The sequence below is a fragment of the Gastrolobium bilobum genome, unplaced genomic scaffold (genome assembly GCF_033153095.1).
Source record: "Gastrolobium bilobum isolate Gb01-03AN ecotype WA unplaced genomic scaffold, APGP_CSIRO_Gbil_v1 utg21994, whole genome shotgun sequence".
NCBI lineage: Eukaryota > Viridiplantae > Streptophyta > Magnoliopsida > Fabales > Fabaceae > Gastrolobium > Gastrolobium bilobum.
Window position 1 is genome coordinate 1 of NW_026896998.1, and position 18,128 is coordinate 18,128.

At 35.8% G+C, this 18,128-nt stretch overlaps 1 protein-coding gene across 1 annotated transcript; it reads right to left on the minus strand.

Annotated features, from left to right (window-relative positions):
* Positions 1 to 14,017: 14,017 nt before the first annotated feature.
* LOC133303266 (protein ALP1-like) lies at positions 14,018 to 15,083 on the minus strand. The gene is made up of 3 exons (XM_061503144.1): positions 14,892 to 15,083; positions 14,589 to 14,814; positions 14,018 to 14,469 (listed from the first exon to the last, which is right to left on the minus strand). The coding sequence occupies exons 1-3, from the start codon at positions 15,081 to 15,083 to the stop codon at positions 14,018 to 14,020; spliced, it is 870 nt and encodes a 289-aa protein (XP_061359128.1).
* Between the last annotated feature and the right edge of the window lie 3,045 nt (positions 15,084 to 18,128).

Consider the following 18,128-nt stretch of genomic DNA (forward strand, 5'->3'; position numbering starts at 1 on the left):
CTTTTTCTTTTCTTTTCTTTTTTCTTTTTCTCCCTTTTGTTTTAAGGGCTCAGATGAAATTTTACCTCCCCTAATTACTTGACCTTTGTGGAGCTTACCTCAATTTTTTTGTTTAATTTTTCAACACATCAGTAATTCAATCTCAATTAAGGTAAGTCACATGGATATAGGCTAAGCCATCAATCAGGAATTATGAACAAAAAGGCTCAGGCTCAAAGGGGTTAGCAATGGAAAAATTCATACAGGTGGGTTATTTTTGGCCAATAGCTAACAAGAACAAAATGCCTTTATCATATCAACCAATGCATGCATCTCAGAGAAATAGAGCAAGTTCTAGAATGCTATCACAATGAGGTCTCTCAGAATAAATTAAGTGTTTAAGCACAAAACCTCACCAGCTATGATGTCAAGCTAGACTTCCAAAAGAAACATCAGGCATCATTAATCATTCAAACACAAAATTCAGACAAACGAGCAATCATGAAATCTACTAATGCCCATACAATATCATGCCAGAAGTTCATACAAAACATGTTTCCTAGGATGAATCAGGCAAGTTAACTAGGGAAAGCATATCTAAACCTGGGACTTGCTCAGAAAACATGTTCAATTTTTTTTATATATATATCACACAAAATAAAAGAAAATTAAAAGAGTTAGAGTATCTCCCCTGATAGAAGAATTGTAGTTCTCAGGTGCAAGCCTGCCTACCATTCCCAGATTTAGAGAATTGCTGTCCTCAGCAATAATTAAACCACGAGAAAGAAGAAAAACCTGCACAATAGAACAAATAGTGGCATATAGAGAAACTATAATGCGCACATTAAAACATTAGAGAGAAATAAACCAACAAAAAAAAATACGAAACTGAAAAATAAACTAATATACAAAATCTCCGTCAGCAAGGAGATATGATTAACTCTCCATGTCATCCCCCTCAGCAGCGTGGGATGATTCAGCAAATGGAGGATCTGGTGGTGCTAGATGCCTTGGTGTATGAGACCACCATTCCCAGATTTGTTCCAAACCATGAATCCATGTGAGGAACTCTTTGAAGCTTTGGTTTTTCTGAGAGAACGAGTCTCGGTGTCTCTTGTCAAATTTCAGCTCCCGATGTCTCTTCCAACTCGTATCAAAGAGTTTCACCACTTCCTTTCTCAGTACCTTCTTCCGTATAGGATGTCGCCTCCTTTTGGGTTTCCTGCCAGGTTTGTCATCATCTTTCAGAGTTTGAGGAAACTCCTTCAATTCCACTTTTGAGGTATCATCTTCTTTGTAATCCTCTGCTTTTTCAAGAACCTCAACCGCTACATTTTTTCTTCCTTTAAGACTTCAAGACTAAAACAATCGTCTTTATGAGAAGACTGTTTTAAAGAATCAAAGACATGAATAGTAATGGTTTCATCATTCATTCTTAGCTCAAGCTTCCCGCTCTCAACATCAATCAGTGCACGAGATGTAGCTAAGAAAGGTCTACCCAACAAAAGAGGCATCTCGGCTCCCCCTTCCATGTCCAGCACCACAAAATCGGCAGGAAAGTTGAACTTGTCCACCTTGACAAGAACATCTTCCACTATTCCACTAGGCTTTCTTATAGACTTATCAGCAAGTTGAAGAGATGCCAAAGTGGGCTTCAAGTCGGTGATCCCTAAGGATTTACAAACAGAAAGGGGCATCAAATTAATGCTAGCCCCAAGATCACATAATGCCCTGCCAATTTTGGTGTTGCCAATTTCAATTTGAATATTGAAGCTCCTTGGATCACTCAGCTTGGGTGGAAACTTCTTCTGTATGATAGCACTACACTCCTCAGTGAGTGTTACAGTTTGGCATTCCTGCAGCTTATGCTTTTTTGATAACAAGTCCTTCATGAACTTGGCATAATTGGGCATGCAAGCCAGAGCTTCAGCAAAGGGAATGTTGATATGCAATTTCTTGAATATATCCAGAAATCTTTCATAATGCTGTTTTTGAGCATCTTTCTTAAACCTTTTTGGATAAGGTGCCATTGCCCTCACATATTCTGGTTTCAGTTCAAACTTCTTCTTTGCAACTGCCTTTCCACTTCAACAGGTTTTTCAATTTCTTTTTCTTTTTCTGGCTCACCTGCAGTATCCAGCTTTTTTTCAGCTTCCATATTTATGCTTGGCTTTTCTGGAGCTTCTACCACTTTACCACTTCTAGTGGTGACAAACATACAATCCTCCCTTGGATTACCTGGAGTTCTATCAGCAACTTGCTTGGCCAGCTGGCCAATTTGATTCTCCAGATTTCTGATCGAAGCACTCATGTTTATGGTATTAGCCCTAGTCTCTTCCATGAAAGCATTTGTATTTTTGGTATTGGCTCGAGTCTCCTCCATGAAAGCATTAGAATGCTGAGCCATTTGTCCAATTAACTTCTCCAAATCAGAAAGTTCCTTCTCTGGAATAGGATGAGGTTGCAGAAAGTTGTTTGAACTATAATCAAGACCACCTCCTTGACCTCTCCTCTGAAAATTATTTCTGCCAGGAGAATTCTGATTTCTTTGAAAATTTTGTTGGGGCTTCTGCTCATACCAAGCCCCATTCACTTGCAACTGCTGTGGATTATCACCCATTAGAGTGGGACACTCATTAGACTCATGAGCTTCCTTACAATATTCACACATCACAGAAGTTGATTGAACCTTGGACACTTGCATTTTCTCAAACTTTTCATTCAAGTTGTCAAACTTTTTGGACAACAGCTTTTGTTCAGCAAGCATAGCATCATTGCTTTCCAGCTTTATTACTCCTTTCCTTGCCTAAACTGGGAAGCTCTCATTCTCATTTCTTGCAAGTTTATTGATCAAGTCAATGGCTTGCTCAGATGTACTCTGCCGAATAGAACCCCCAGCTGCACTATTTATCACCAATCTTGTGTCAGGAGAGATGCCATTAAAGAAAATTGCTACCTTTCTGTCATCATCTCCCTCATAGTGCAGACACTTCCGGATAAGTTCCTGGAATCTTTTCCAGGTTGCGCACAGCGATTCTCCTTCAAACTGGCGGAAGTTTGTGATCTCATTTACCAGCTGGTTGTACTTCTCCATATAAAAGAACTCGACAAAGAACTTTGTGGACAAGTCTTCCCATGTCATGATACTATTAGCTGGCTGCCTTTCTATCCATCTGAGAGCTTTTCCCTTAACAGCAAAAGGGAATAATCGAAGCCTGATAGCATCGGCAGACACTCCATTGTGCTTGGTAGTGTCACAGATCATCAGAAATCGATCTGTGAACTCATGAGGATCTTCCTCCTCAGCACCAGAAAACTGAACCATTTCCACCAAAGTAATCAGAGATGGCTTCAGCTCAAAATTGTTTGCCTCCACCGTCGGCCTGATTATACTTGAGTTTGGCCTATTGAACACCGGAGTCAGAATGGTGTCCAACAATCTTGGAGGTGGGTTGTTTGCATTGTTGTTACCCGCCATTTCTTGTATTGGTTGTACAGGTACTTTCTTGAATTCTTCCCAAATTATCTGCTTGGCGACTTTCCTCAGTCTCCTCTCAGTTCTTGCAATTTCAGAATCAATCACAAAATCTGTAGGAGCAAGTCTACCTCGCATAAACTCAGAAAACAAAATAATTAGTAGCACCTGCAAACACAAAACAAGATAGAACAAAACAAAATAAAAAGTAAAAATTCAATCTCAAAGATCAACGGTTATTGGTAATATTGGAATTAGCAATCCCCGGCAACGACGCCAAAAACTTGATGCTCTTCGGCAAGTATACCGATCGCACAAGTAATATAATGTGTAAGTAAAGTATCGTCTCCACAGGGATTGTAAACCAAGTACTACAATAACCAGTCCCCTTAAGTTGGAAAACTCGGGTTTTTTGTTGGAAAAATTGGCGAAATGATTTTTTTAGTAACAATAAGAAATAAAAGTAAAGACTTGTTTTATATATTTTTATTTAAGAGAAATGAAACAATAAAAAACGAGAATTGATTTGTAAAAATGAGAAAAGTATTGTAGCTAGAGCGCACTCACCTTATGATCCCCACTTCTTACTTTAGATTGATTTACAACATTAATTTATAAAATTACTAGGATAAATTATTATCTAAAATAATTAGTTAAATCCCAATCCCTTGGCAATTTAACCCTTTAATCCCCAATTGGAATCCTAATCCCTTAGCGACCCCTCATGAAAATTAAGCGATGAACTTTATAATTTAGGCATCCGCAATTCAATGCACATCTATTCCTAGCATGCATACGAACTGTTATCCTACCCCCTTTAAGGATGAAAACCCCAATATCCCTATCTAGGGTTCTAACCCTCAGACTATTATCAACTATTAGAGTGATTAATTCTAATAAAGAAAATATCAAATACGAACAAGGCAGAGATAAAGATAATTATATAAACGAGCAATTATAAATCAATCCGCGTAACAAGGGTTCACATAGGGTTTGTGACCCTAACTACAATAAAAGAAAACTAGCCAAGCATAATCATGGCTAAAAATAATCCAATATTCAAAAGCATAAAATTAAGAAGAAAAGAGAAGAAGAAGAACTGTAGAAGAATCCTCCTTAGCTCTGCCGTAGGTCTCCTTTTGAAGAAATAGGTCTGAAATCCTAATTCTGTCATATGGATCCTATTTATAATCCTTTTTTCCTTCTTCAAAAAATACCCCTAGAACAACACGGTATAATTTCCCGCAAACCGGCGCCAGTTGGCGCCGGTGTGGCGCTACTTCGCGCCGCGCTTCTGTCTCAAAATGAAAAGTTGGACCTGATTCACGTAACCTGGCGCCAGTTGGCACCATCCTTCACATTTTGGGCGCCAACTAGCGCCAATTCTCCTTACTTAGTGGGCGCCTAGTGGCGCCATATCCTTGCAATTTGGGCGCTGGTTTGCTTCACTTTGGTGGCGCCACTTTTCTTCAAGTTTGGCGCAAGGTGGCATGGTGGCGCTAGTTTGCGCCATTCTGGCGCCAACTAGCGCCAATTCTCTGGCATTTGTACTGTGATACATCCATGCGTGTGGAGTTGTGTCAACAGGCTTTTTATAATTTGTAATTTTTACTCCTCTTTTTCCTGTAAAAACACAACCAAAAGGTGAATATTATTGACATAGAAAGAATCAATATAAATAGCAAATATGTATTTAAATTGCTCTCTTATGACCCAATTCTTATCAATTTTAACATGGAAAAACCACACTTGCCAGAGGCACATCAGACTTCCACTGGATAGGTCTCCGAGAGGGAGTTCCAGTTGACCTAGGGTCGTGGTGTGTGATCCAGATAGGAGCACACTAGGAAGTCTTGGGTGTATGTGGATGGGAGGGGTACCTTGGTTGGATGTTCTTGGAACACGCCTTGGATGAGATTCGTAGGCTTATATGACGAGCCATTAGGTAGGATGTTGCGTGGTATTGGTAGCTACCATTCCAGCTTCGTCGTATTTTGTATCCCTATATTCCCCCAGTTTCTCTAAATCCCTTGCTATATTCCGTTTTTCAAGATGTTATTGTGTATTATTTATATGCATCGAAGTGAGCCATTGGGTAGAGTTTTCTCCAGAACCTCTGGGTTACTGAGATATATTCGTATATCTCACCCCGTCTTGGGGGCTTTATTTCAGGAAGTAGCAGTGGCACAGGAGCGACGAGCAAGAAGCCCGTAGGATGGGTGTTGGAGGACATTTTTCTATTTTTCATTTTGATGGCCATTGGGTCTAGGCTAGACTTAGGGCATGAACATTCCATATGTATGTAGGAGGAGACTCATAGTCATATTTGTTCATGTCATTTTGCCTAAGTCTAGTTGTATATGTCATTTAAAGTTCATGTTTCAAGTTGTAATTTATAGTTATGAAATTGTAAGTTGTAATATGTTGTAATTGTACATGAATACTTGATGTAATATGATGGAAGGGCTTTAGGCCTATTTTATGATTATGATTATGTGAATACTTAGAAAATGCATGTAAATGGACTTTGATGATTGAAACGTATTAAGTATTAATCAAGTGAGCAGTATGGTATGAATTGTGTAATAACTATAAACTGAGTTGAGTTGTAAGTGCCCCAAGGAATTGTTTGTCCTTGTGTGTTCCACCCATTTAATATTAGGTACATTTGAGGTCTTAGAATACATTTGCAATTTGGGGATTTTTGTAAAAACAAAGAAAACTCTGGCGAATTTTCTGTAGAATTGGCAGAATTTAGGCAAACTTTGGGAGAGCATATCTCCCTCCATAGAGGTCTGATAGGGACGTTCCATATGCCATTTTGAAGGTGGATATGTCCTCTATCTTGTAGTAAAATTTTAGAGAATTCTAGGTTGAACTCCAGCCTGAAGAGGGCAGAGAGTGCAGACTGCTCATTTGCTCACTGCACTTGTGGCAGTTCTGGACCGGTTTTGGGAAATTAATTCCTGCTTCTTTTCTTAGTAAAATTAAGTGTATGATACATAAAATTGAAGCTTGAGGTGTCTAGTTTTTTGTATAAAAATTTGAGAGAAATTGGCTGAGTGGATTTTCTGCAGTAATTCGTGGAGTGAAGGATGTTTAGAGCTGTTTTGGGGTTGGTTGGCAGTTTTGCTTGTCCAACTTCAAACGGCGATATCCGGAGAAAATGAGCTCCAAATATAACGTGTGATAGCTTCTTAGAGAGATAATTGAGTGTAGAATAACATAATAAAATATGGGAGATTTCTAGAATGTGGTTTATCCGCAGGAAATTAGAGACCGAACCATGTTCGGATAGGTAGAAAACGTAAAAGTGAGAAATTAGCTAAGTGGGTTTATGGGAACCCCTTAGTGACTTGTAGTAAGTAAAATAAGTTATAAAAGTAGTTTAAATAAGTATTCTGCAAGATTTTACAGTTACGGTCACAACTTTTAATTATTACGCTTTTATTGTTTTAAAGGTTCGCGTAATAAACAGAAAAAAGTTTACTCGCATTTTTATAAATAAATTGCTGTGATTGTAATTGCGCTTAATATCATAATTAATGTTAACAATACCGGTGTACAACGGGCTGTTACATTTTATGGTATCAGAGTAGTTTTGTTAGGGAACTCTGATAATGTATAGCTCTGTTATGTGCTGCAAAGTTGTATGTAGATTGTTATCGATTACTGCATATGTGATTCCTTAGTATGGGTCTGATCAACCCATTCCTTTGTATTACATGTGTGGTCATTGTAAGAAGCCTGCGTGGCAACCTTGGAGCACCGAATGTAAGTCCTTAGTCTGATGTTGTGGTTGCAGTGTTGACTGCTCCATGGACAAGAGATGGCGGTAAGTAAAAATATAAATATTAGAGGACTTAAGGAAAACAGACTTAAATGTTTTGTTTGACCTTTTGTTGAAATATAAAGAGTTGTATCATAAGTAAAGATTTTAAACAAACCTATGGTGCGTACAGTATTAGCATAGAAGAAATTTGTAGTATTGTGGATAATAAATATATAATTGAGAAGGGTTGGTAGTATGAAGATAGTGTTGGTAAGATTTTTATGTGTAAGTGTAGTATAGTAAAACAATTATGTACAGGTGAACTTGGTGAGTAACTTAGAACCTGACGAATCATTAGAAGATATGAACAGGTATGTTTAGGTACGAGTTAGAATATGTTATGTTTGATTAGAAGTTATAAGTCCCTGATAGATGGTGTACACTTGAATGAATTGAGATGGTTAATGTAGAGAAACAAATGGAAGATATGATGTCTTATCCTAAGGGATTGGACCACTTGAAATTATTATGCTAGTGAAGTGTTAATTTGAGATATATTGAATTATGGGATTTAAATCCATAAGGAGGTAGTGCTGATTAAACATAGGTGAGATGAATTAATTATGTATTATTGTATAGGGAAGAAGTTAACAGAATCACCATGGATAGCATAAGATAAATGTACCATGAAGGCACTATTGTAGTTAGTGAATGTCGATTCAAATTGAAAGACTTGTCAATGATAAAATGGATAGGATGGTTGAATTGCATAATCATATGTAAGATAGTAATAAGAATTGTAAAGAAATTATGATCTAGTGATATGTATATATATACTACTAATAGTAGTGTGCTTGTGAAATCATTTAGTATTTGATGTGGATTGATAGACGGAGTGAAGGTATTTTCAATGTAATGAATATTCTACAACCACCAAGGGTGGAAGTGAGCAGAAAAATTGATGGGTTGCTCTACAATATTGAGTATAGGTTTATGTGAGCCGTAACAGACAATGGATTAGAACGGTGACAGGATTTTGTGAGTTATTGCTGTACAACAACAAGGTGAGATGGTATGATTAGTGTATGAACTAAGGTGCATAGAGTGTGGAACTATGTAGTTAGCGAAAGAACTAATATGTAAAAATGATAAGATTAGCTAATGAGCTGAGGTAATTGTCAGTGCAAGGACTGACGTGTAAATTCAGTGCAAGAACTGATGTATAATTATCAGTGTAAGGGCTGATGAACAATTATTAGTGCAAGGACAGTTGGGTTTAGAAAACCCCTGTGTGATGAGAATTATAAGTGGAAATATGATACATTATACTAAGAGATGTGAGAGGTGTACAGAACCTTGAGAAAAATTTTGAATTCATGGAATAGAGATTATGATATGAACCATGTCAGGTGATTAGTCAAAATAAAAGAGTAAACGACCTGTGAAAAGAATAATCAAGGAAGAATTAAGGGACTATACGTATGTGATATGAGTATAATACTACTACTACTATGATATCGGGGGCATCCCCATGTGAATATACCAAATATAATTGCCGTTATATACGGATGTGATACAGACACCAAATGGTCTGGGTCCATGTGTGATCTGGAGTATATGGGTACCCGTTTTGCCGTTATATACGAATATGTTATAAATGTGAATTCCTCTCTGCACTGGGTGCATGTTATACGACTTGATAGTATGGATATCTTTGTGCGGCTTATGTGCCCGGAGTGTATGGCTATCTCCGCGCGGATTATGTTCCCGGAGACTACTATTATCTTATATGAGTAATATGAGACGAGGAAGTATCCCAAATTGATGGGACTGCTAGTATAGTTGAGGTGTTTTATATAAATGCAAAAATAAGAAACATTTGGGGATGCTCCTACTTAAAACTAAAAGCACCAAAGCATTTGTCATCCATCCATTCTTTTTTTCTTTGATCCAACGGTCCACATCTCTTCAACTCTCACTAATCTGCCATGTGACTTTCGCCTACAACATAAAGCCAAAATAGTAAGCAAAAATTACAAAAGCTGCCAGCCAATTAGCCATATTCCACTATGGGCTTTTTCTTTGTAATTTGGCCCACTTCTCTTGCAAAATAACACTTTAAACAGCCCATTTACCATAAGAAACAAGTTGTTAAATTAAGAAAAATTCACAGCTAACAAAATACCCCAAACTTAGCATTTGCTTGTCCTCAAGCAATCAAGAAAATATTAACTCAATAAGCACATTGTTAGCTATTGTCTTTCTTTCAGCATTCAGCTCATCATTCAAGCAATAAAATGGTTTTTGCAGTCCAATTCTCCATTTATCGCAGTACATGTCAACCATAACATCAATCAACTAAATTGTCTTTTAGTATAAATACCAACCAGCAGTCTAGTCCAAACTAAATTTTTAATTAAACAAACAACACACTATGTCACAATGCATATCAAGCAGTCACTAGACATAACTGATATCAGTCAATGTCATGCACTGAATTCCTCACAAGGCAATTTTATTATTCATCCCTCTTTTTTTTTAAGGATAATCACTCATCATCAACTCTACATTGTTGTTCCTAACATACAATATTGCCTAGAAACTTGATGTCTAATGTGGCATTTCCATCGAAGGGACTTTTAGGCTTGTAATGGGGCTAGGTTTGGATATTTGTTTTTCTAGACACTTGGCTAATTTAGGCTAACCTTAATAATTAATCCACAACTAGCTTGGAAAATATGGTCTTGGTAAGTTAAAAGGGAAGCCGCTTGCTCTCTCTCTTTTTTTGACTTCCTTCCCCATTTTTTTTTTATTTCTAGCCTCAACTTCTCACATTCACTTTCCTTTTCCTTTTTTTTCTAAATTTTTTTTTTTACTCAGGGGATTTTCTATTTTTCTTTATATTTTCTTTTTCCCCTTTTTATATCCTCTTTTTTTTTCTTTTCTTCTAATCTCTTCTTGATCACCTTCTATATTTTTCTTCTTTTTATAACCACTCTCTTCAATCTAGCTTCCCTTTTCCTTACTTATTTTCTTGCATTTCAGCTTAGTGAGAATTAACCAAAGACTAAGGCTTGCCTATAAGGATGGATTGGGGAAATTGGCTCTTGATATCATGGTTATGTAAACAGAAAAGAAAAGGTTCAGGCTCAAATAAGGGATCAAGGGATTAAAATTAATGAAAAAGGTAAAGCTTTTTGGCTCTAGGCTAAACAATTTGAAACATGTGCCCTTATCATGTGGAAATAAACACACTAGTCGCCTAGGTGTAATGTAGGTTAAGGACCCCAATGTAGAGTGACCACTCAACAAGAAAGTATATGTGTTTGGGTCCAAATCCTCACCAAGGTTTTTATTCAGTGAATTAACATGAACTAAGCTGAGTCATGTTAGGACTGCTCTCATGAAGTGTAACATAGATGATGCATGGCTAATTAACTAACTCAGAATGAAATAGACATAGAGTTAATAAGATATGTAAGATCAACACAGTTGAGTTCATGCTAATGGTTGTCACATGTATAGATAAATCAAAGAATTGTTACTGTTCAAGTTCAAAAAAATTCAATTTTTTTTTTCAAACTCAGCAAACCAATTAATTCAACTTGTATACCCCACCCCAAACTTAAAAGGCAGTTGTGTCCTCACAAGTCACAACAAATGGCAGTAATCATTTTTAACATTAGAGAACACAACATTTGAGACAATAATATACATGTTGGGGAGGATAAACAACTATAGACAGATGTAGAAAAGATAAAACCTGGGAGACCATTAATATGGTGCTCCTAAGTGTTTGTGTCTGATGTGTTTCACATGTCTACCTGTCTTTGGAGCCATAGCTGCAACTTAAAGAGATAACCAGAGAATTAGTGAAATGAAGATTATATGTGAATAAGGAAAAAGAACCCAAAGAGTGTAGCAGGTAAGTGTCAAAGTGATAGGAAAAAGTGAAATGGTAGAGCACACTCAGTTGTGTTTTAGTTGGCAATAGAGAATAGCAAAAATAAATCACAAATTCAAGTAACAGTCCACAACTAAGATAATAATTACAATATTCAGCTAGCTAAGCCATAAATTATACACACTTCAGACTACATACCCATCCAAAATTATACAACCACGACACAACCAACCAATACCCAGTAAAATTATGAAACTATTTTGGTCATTTCAACCATAAACTATCCATTTTCTTGAATTCAACCAGGGATTATCAAATGGTGGTCAGCCAAACAAACAGAGAAGAACTACCATAAGCACTAAGACTCAATATGCATATCAGCCAACAGGAGGAAATTCATAGCAATAAAAAGAAGAGTATGAGTGAGACTGTCAGTGGAGACCCAGAGATGGTTTACAATATTTTCATTACAAGTGAAGTCCAAAGCACAATCAAGCTATATAATTTTTTTTTTTTGAAAAAAGAAAAGAAAAGAAAAGAAATATAAAATAAAACCTGACTTCCTTGCTCAGCAGTATGGGTGCAGCTGCCGGTGAGGAACCAAGTGGTTCTTAGGACTGATGACACATCCAAGTCTTAGTGTGAATGAAGGCTTCGTGGGTCACAATGAAGAGGGGCTGTCGGTGGAGACGGTCAAGCTTGGTTTTTTCGGTCTTGATACCATATCAGCAGCGAGGAAGCTTGACAGTGGTGTAGAGTTCTTGCTTCCCAAAGGACCTGTAATTTAGGCTTGGAAGTGTCATGTGCTCTGTTAGGTAGTAATTTTCAAAAGAAAGAGGTATCGTTCTCAGGAACAGGTTGAAATATTTTCTTTGTATTTTTCTGAGTTAAAGATTCTGAAATTGGAACTTAATTGGTTTTAGAACAAGAAATTTTTAGTCTTTATCAAGTATTAAAATCTGATCTAAAAAGTAAGGAAATGATTATCAATATTAAAAGACTTCTGGGTTTTTCTCAAATCATGGATGACAAAAGTTATTTGCATTATTGCAAATTCGTACAGTGCTACAGCAGCTTTATTTCAGTTTTTGAGTTGCTACGACAAGTTTAGTTGAAACATTTCAGAATCAACAATAAGGTTCAAGAAGGACTTTTCCCAAAGTTTCTTGAATCTTTACACAAATTTATATCAGAAATCACCTTTGATTATCCCTAATCCAAAAAGGTTCATTTAACACTTAACAAAAATCCATTTCCCAATTTCTTTTTGTTGAAAAACTCAAGTCTCATTCCCATGGTGTTCTTGAGTTAAAAAAAGAAAGTATCAAACGAATGAAATAAAACAAACAGTAACAATGCACACCAAAAATTCATCCAATCATTTTGACATACCCAGAACAAGAAACTTAGAAATTCATATTAATAGCAAATGGAAAATAAATTCTGAAATTAAAATTGACATGCATTATCGACTTAGAAAGAAAAACCAGTATTCCAAAAATCCAGTATTCATAAAATGGAAAATTTAGACTAGGAAAATAGAAAATCAGAGCTTGCATGTAGCTGAGTCTTGGATCCCTCCAAGAAAGAAGTTTCACGCTTGCTCTTGTTACTAGAACTCAGAAGAACAGAAGAAAGCTTAAGAAAAGTTCAAGAATCTAAAAGTAAAGTCTGAAAACTAAAAAACAACGAAAGTTCTCTCTGAAAGGTCCTAATGACTCAGACTCTTATTTAACTAAAAACTAAAGAGCTCCCCAAAATGCATTGTTGTCCTTGAGATTAATCAGCATCCTACGGTTTAGATCTCTTTCAACTCGGCCAATTGTTCACATGCTCTTAATTCCTGCAATTTAGTTGTAAAAACAGTAAGTAGATTTATCTAAATCTCATCTTTTTTTACTTTTACCTTCATGGGCTGATTTCTCTACCTTTTGGGCCTTTCACCTGTTTTATTAATTCTTTCACAGCCCAATAGGAAGTAAAATATAGATAAATATAGGTGATTAAACAATCCAATTTTACTCCTAACATGCTCCCACAGTTTTATATTATTTTTCCTGATATAAGAAGCCCCCATTCTCTCTATATACAGTAATAAATATACAACATTGGACAGGATCACTTCAAATATTTTTGTTTACAAATATCATGAATAATTTTGCCTATAAGGGCATGTTTGGTACATAGTATAAGATAATGCCTGATAGTATAAGACCTGATAGTATAAGGCATGATTGTATAAGACCTGATTAAATTTTAATACTATCCAACGTTTGGCATGGTACTGTATAAGATAATGTATTGTATAAGATAATACTATCCAGTGTTTGGTAATGCACTGTATAATACTAGATAAAAAATAAATATTTTTGACAAAACTACCCTTTAATAAAAAAATTTATATAATTCTTTTAAATATGTCATATGATATTTTTTTATAAAAAGTTTATCGATTAGTATATGAAACGTTTAAGGCCTAGCTTCCTATCTCCCAATATACAAGAGAGTAATGCAGACAACAACCTCATGAGTGCAATAATGCTCTGGTTTCAATCATGAAAGACATAACAACACTCATTATTAAAATATTTGTACCAAACGAGATTGACTTTGAATCTTTGATACCTTATTAGGCAATAGCTGATGAAGATCAACAACGATGTACAACCAACAACATTGAATACATATCAGCTTGAAAGTAGGACAAATACCTCATCATGCTGATTAAAATCTAGTTAAGTTTCACATAATGACACCATAAACCATATCATTTCATTCATGTGGTAGTCGCATAAAGTAGTGACATGAAGTTTCCAATATAAAAGTGCACAACTTGAAGGTACAATTTTTTAAATACAAAAGATAAAATAAAAGACCACATATAGGCTCAATGAGCAACCCAATCATTATACATTTCATTAGCCAATGCATCTCTCCAAGCACTCCACGTTTCACTTGTATCAATGGTGTCTATGTTATCATGTAGCTCTTCATCCACCTCCTCGTCAATAGACATGCTACCTAGCTCTATCTCTAAAGGATCTGTATCCATTTCCCTCCTGATCAAATTGTGCAGTAAGCAACAAGCAATAATAATTCGGTTGTGAGTCTTAACAGGATAAAAACTTGGACTTCTAAGAATTGCCCAACGCATCTTCAACAACCCAAATGTCTTTTCTATGACATTTCTAGCTTGAGCATGTCGCTTATTGAAAACTTCTTGAGGAGTTGCCGGGACATATCCATGTCTCCACTCACTTAGATGGTACCTTGTCCCCCTGTAAGGGGCAAGAAACCCGTCCCCATTAGTATATCCAGCATCAACCAAATAGTAGTATCCTATTTAATAAAACAAGTAAGGTTCATTATATAATTTTCAATTTAATAGAATAAGTAAGGTTCGATATGCCATATATTGTAATAAAATGACTAAATTGAATGTAATTTCACGTTCTTACCTGTTGGAACCTTAAGGCCATTTCTCCTATTAATTGCATCACGTAATACCCTAGCATCTGAAGCTGAACCCTCCCAACCCGGCAACACATATACAAATTTCATGTCTCGTGAGCACACTCCTAACACATTCGTGGCAATTTCACCTTTTCGACTTCTATATCTTGGCTTGTCAGCCTCAGGAACATTAACAGTAATATAAGTTCCATCTAAAGCTCCAAGACAACCCTATAAAACCTTTAACAATTTAATTCACATGAAATAAGTACAAACAATCCAAAATTGAAAAAGAATATAATACATACCTTAAACCATTTCCACCTATCATCAGTGCAATTCTCAGGAACTGGATCCGGTACCTTCAATAAATTTTCTTGCAACCTCAACACAGACTTTAAAACTAAATTGAAGTATCTACTAACAGTTTCCCCTGACCGTTGGAATTTAAACTTGATGACACGATTCTTAGCATGGTGAGCTAATATATGTAAAAACATAGCTACTTGTTCTTCTATTGATACTAACCCATCTTCCTTTAGCTTACCCTCAACACGTACAAGAGAACATAATACTCGAAATGTGTAAGTATTCATTCGGAGTTGTTCTACACAAGCAACATCATCATTTATTAGCCTCCTAATGAATGCTACCCTTGATTCTTCCCTTATCCTTGGTATTTCTCGTTGCCTTAGTAATAATCTCTCACGTCGTCTTTGAGCCGCACAAAACATGCGTAGGTAAGACACAATACATACAATCACTATCTCCAAAAAGGCTTGTTCCTTCATCAACCACATTGACATGATATTAAGGAGCTCAGTTATATCATTAAGCCATCCATTTGGGTCATTTTGCCATCGATTTGGATCAAACCTTTCATTAGGATCCATATCATTCAAATCACAAAAAAAAGATAAGTTTTATCTTTTTCTTGCTACTTCTCCTGCATAAAAAGGAAGCAGAGTAAATAAACAAGATACCATTGTGAGGTAAATTTGAAGCCTGACAAATTCACATGAATAACTTATACTTATATGATGATGGAAGCAGCCTATTACCATAAATCTTATATTTTCCCAATGAATATGATAAGGAGATACAGTAAAAAAATCTACTAGATTTTAAAACCTCAATAAGGACTACAAATGTGTCAATGATGTTATTCTCTACCCTGGTTACATTCGGGTTACATAAATTCTAACAATCATGGATAAACAAGTGCCACAACTTGGTAATTTTGGCCAATCAGATGTACATTTCATATATATATATACAATAGACAATAATTATTGACATTTGAATGCAGCCCACTTTTCTTCCTCCTAGTGCTTATCTTTAGGCCATATCAGTTTGCTGCTTAATGGGCATTGGCAAAAAATTGACTTCTCTAGGGTAGAGTAGGTTCAAATCTATTGGTATATTTATTACATTATCACTAGAATTAACGTTTAAATAATTGGTAATTTCAGATCCCATATACTTAAAGGAAGCTGATTGAAATTCTTTGTCTTCATCATTCCATACACTATAATGAAACTAACCAGCCTACAAAGGAAGCTGATTGAAATTCTTTGTCTTCATCATTCTTTTTTCAAATTTGTCTAAACTTACACAAAAATGCTATAAACTTAACCCATTACCCATCAAAACAACACACAGTTCCTTATTTTTAATTATGAAACCACACATTCTAAGCCAAATACATTTGAAATTTTCTACATCTTAATGGAAAGCTGATTGAATCAACGCCGTTTCATTATTGTGAACTTTATAAACAAATTAGATGAACAAGTAAAACAGAAGGGTACAACTTTTACTAAAGATAAAAACAAAAGAGTCACAATTTTTTTTAAAAGTAATCTTCACCTTCAATTCACATGGAAAAGCTATCACCAAGTCTATCCTTTGAAGATCCAGAATGCGACTTTGTTTGCATAAATGTTTATGCAACATTTGTTATTATTATTATTGGTACATAATGTATCTCAAAACATTCTCAAAATTTAAAATTGACCTTTAACCCCTTTTTATTCACTTCCCCACATCTGGTATGAATGCTAAATTAAAAATGTTCAAGAGAATTCACAAAAAATCACCGTTTCAACTTTAAAAAAAAATAACTCCAAACTCAGTCTAACATGAAAAAGGAAAAATCACCACCAAAGTGCATTTAAAAAAAAAATAAGGTTGAAATTACCACACATAATTTAGAAAAAAAAAAAAAAAAAAACTTAAATTTTGAAGAGAGGAAGAAGGAAAGACCTGGATCATGGGCTTGCCAAGGATTTGAACAAGAGGCTTTCCCTGGAACCGAGAGGAAGCGAATCGGGTATAATACCGACGACCTAGCTTCGAAATTTGTTGAATCGAGTCAGGTAAGCTCAAGCACTGAAAGCTTCATTCAGCTAGGCACAAGACAGAGAAGCGAATAAAGCAACATAGGTTGGGCGAGAAAGAGAGGGAGCAAGGTGAGAAAGTGATCGACGATTGAGAAACTTGTTTGTTTTCGAACAAGGAGATGTAAAAGGTTCGAAGAAGACGAGGGGTAAAAGGGAGATGGGAAGGATTTACCTAATCCATCGTTTTGTTATCAGGGCTAATCCCACATCCCTCTCCCTGATTAACTTATACATCATTTTGATGTATTAAGAACTCCTGATGTATAACCTTATACTATACGATGGTCACACCAAACAACTGAAAACGTCATAATGTATAGTATAAGCTTATACTATCAGGCCTTATACGTCATACCAAACAGGCCCTAATAGTCATTTTCTGCGCTAGTGTTTAGTGGGATGCACATATCTCAAATTTATGAACAGCAGTTTGTTTTACCAGTCGCAACTGGTATTTTTTATAAGGGCTTTAATAGCTCTCCGGTTGCTGCACATCAGAGAATGTGCAGCAACACTTACTTCCACTAGAATTCGGTTTCATATTTATTTATTTTTGTTAATTTCAGGATCTGGCTCCGTATCTTACTATAATATATTTGCTGCAAGTTTTTCCAATCAACAGTGACAGCAGAAATGAGGAACTTTTTTATAAATGGAAAACTTACCCTTTATTTATTCCCCCAATATATTAATATGTATATCGCAATATACAGTTATATTCACATCCAGACGTGAAACAAAATTAACATAAAAAAACCTCTTAAGGCTCTAGCGATTTCTTTGATTTCCCAGTATTATTAGAATAAGGAAATCTCCTTCTAGAATACAGAAGGAAAGAAAATTTCTACTTTTCACATTTGAGGTCATACCAAGAAGCTTCTTGGTAACAATGGTTATGTGGAAACAATTTGGACTTTCGAGGATAGTTCTCACAGGAATTTTCCTTGATGTTGTTGAGGCGTTAGTGCCTGATAATTTTTATCCAAAAGCCAGGAAACACGCTCAAGAGTCTATAGTCTATAAGTTCTTCGTCCCTATGATAATTTTCCGAACATTTCTTGCAAGTTAAGTACTATTGCTAACCTTCTTATAAAGGGTTCACATAGCCTAAATCTATTTAGTTTCTCACTACCTTAAGAAGCT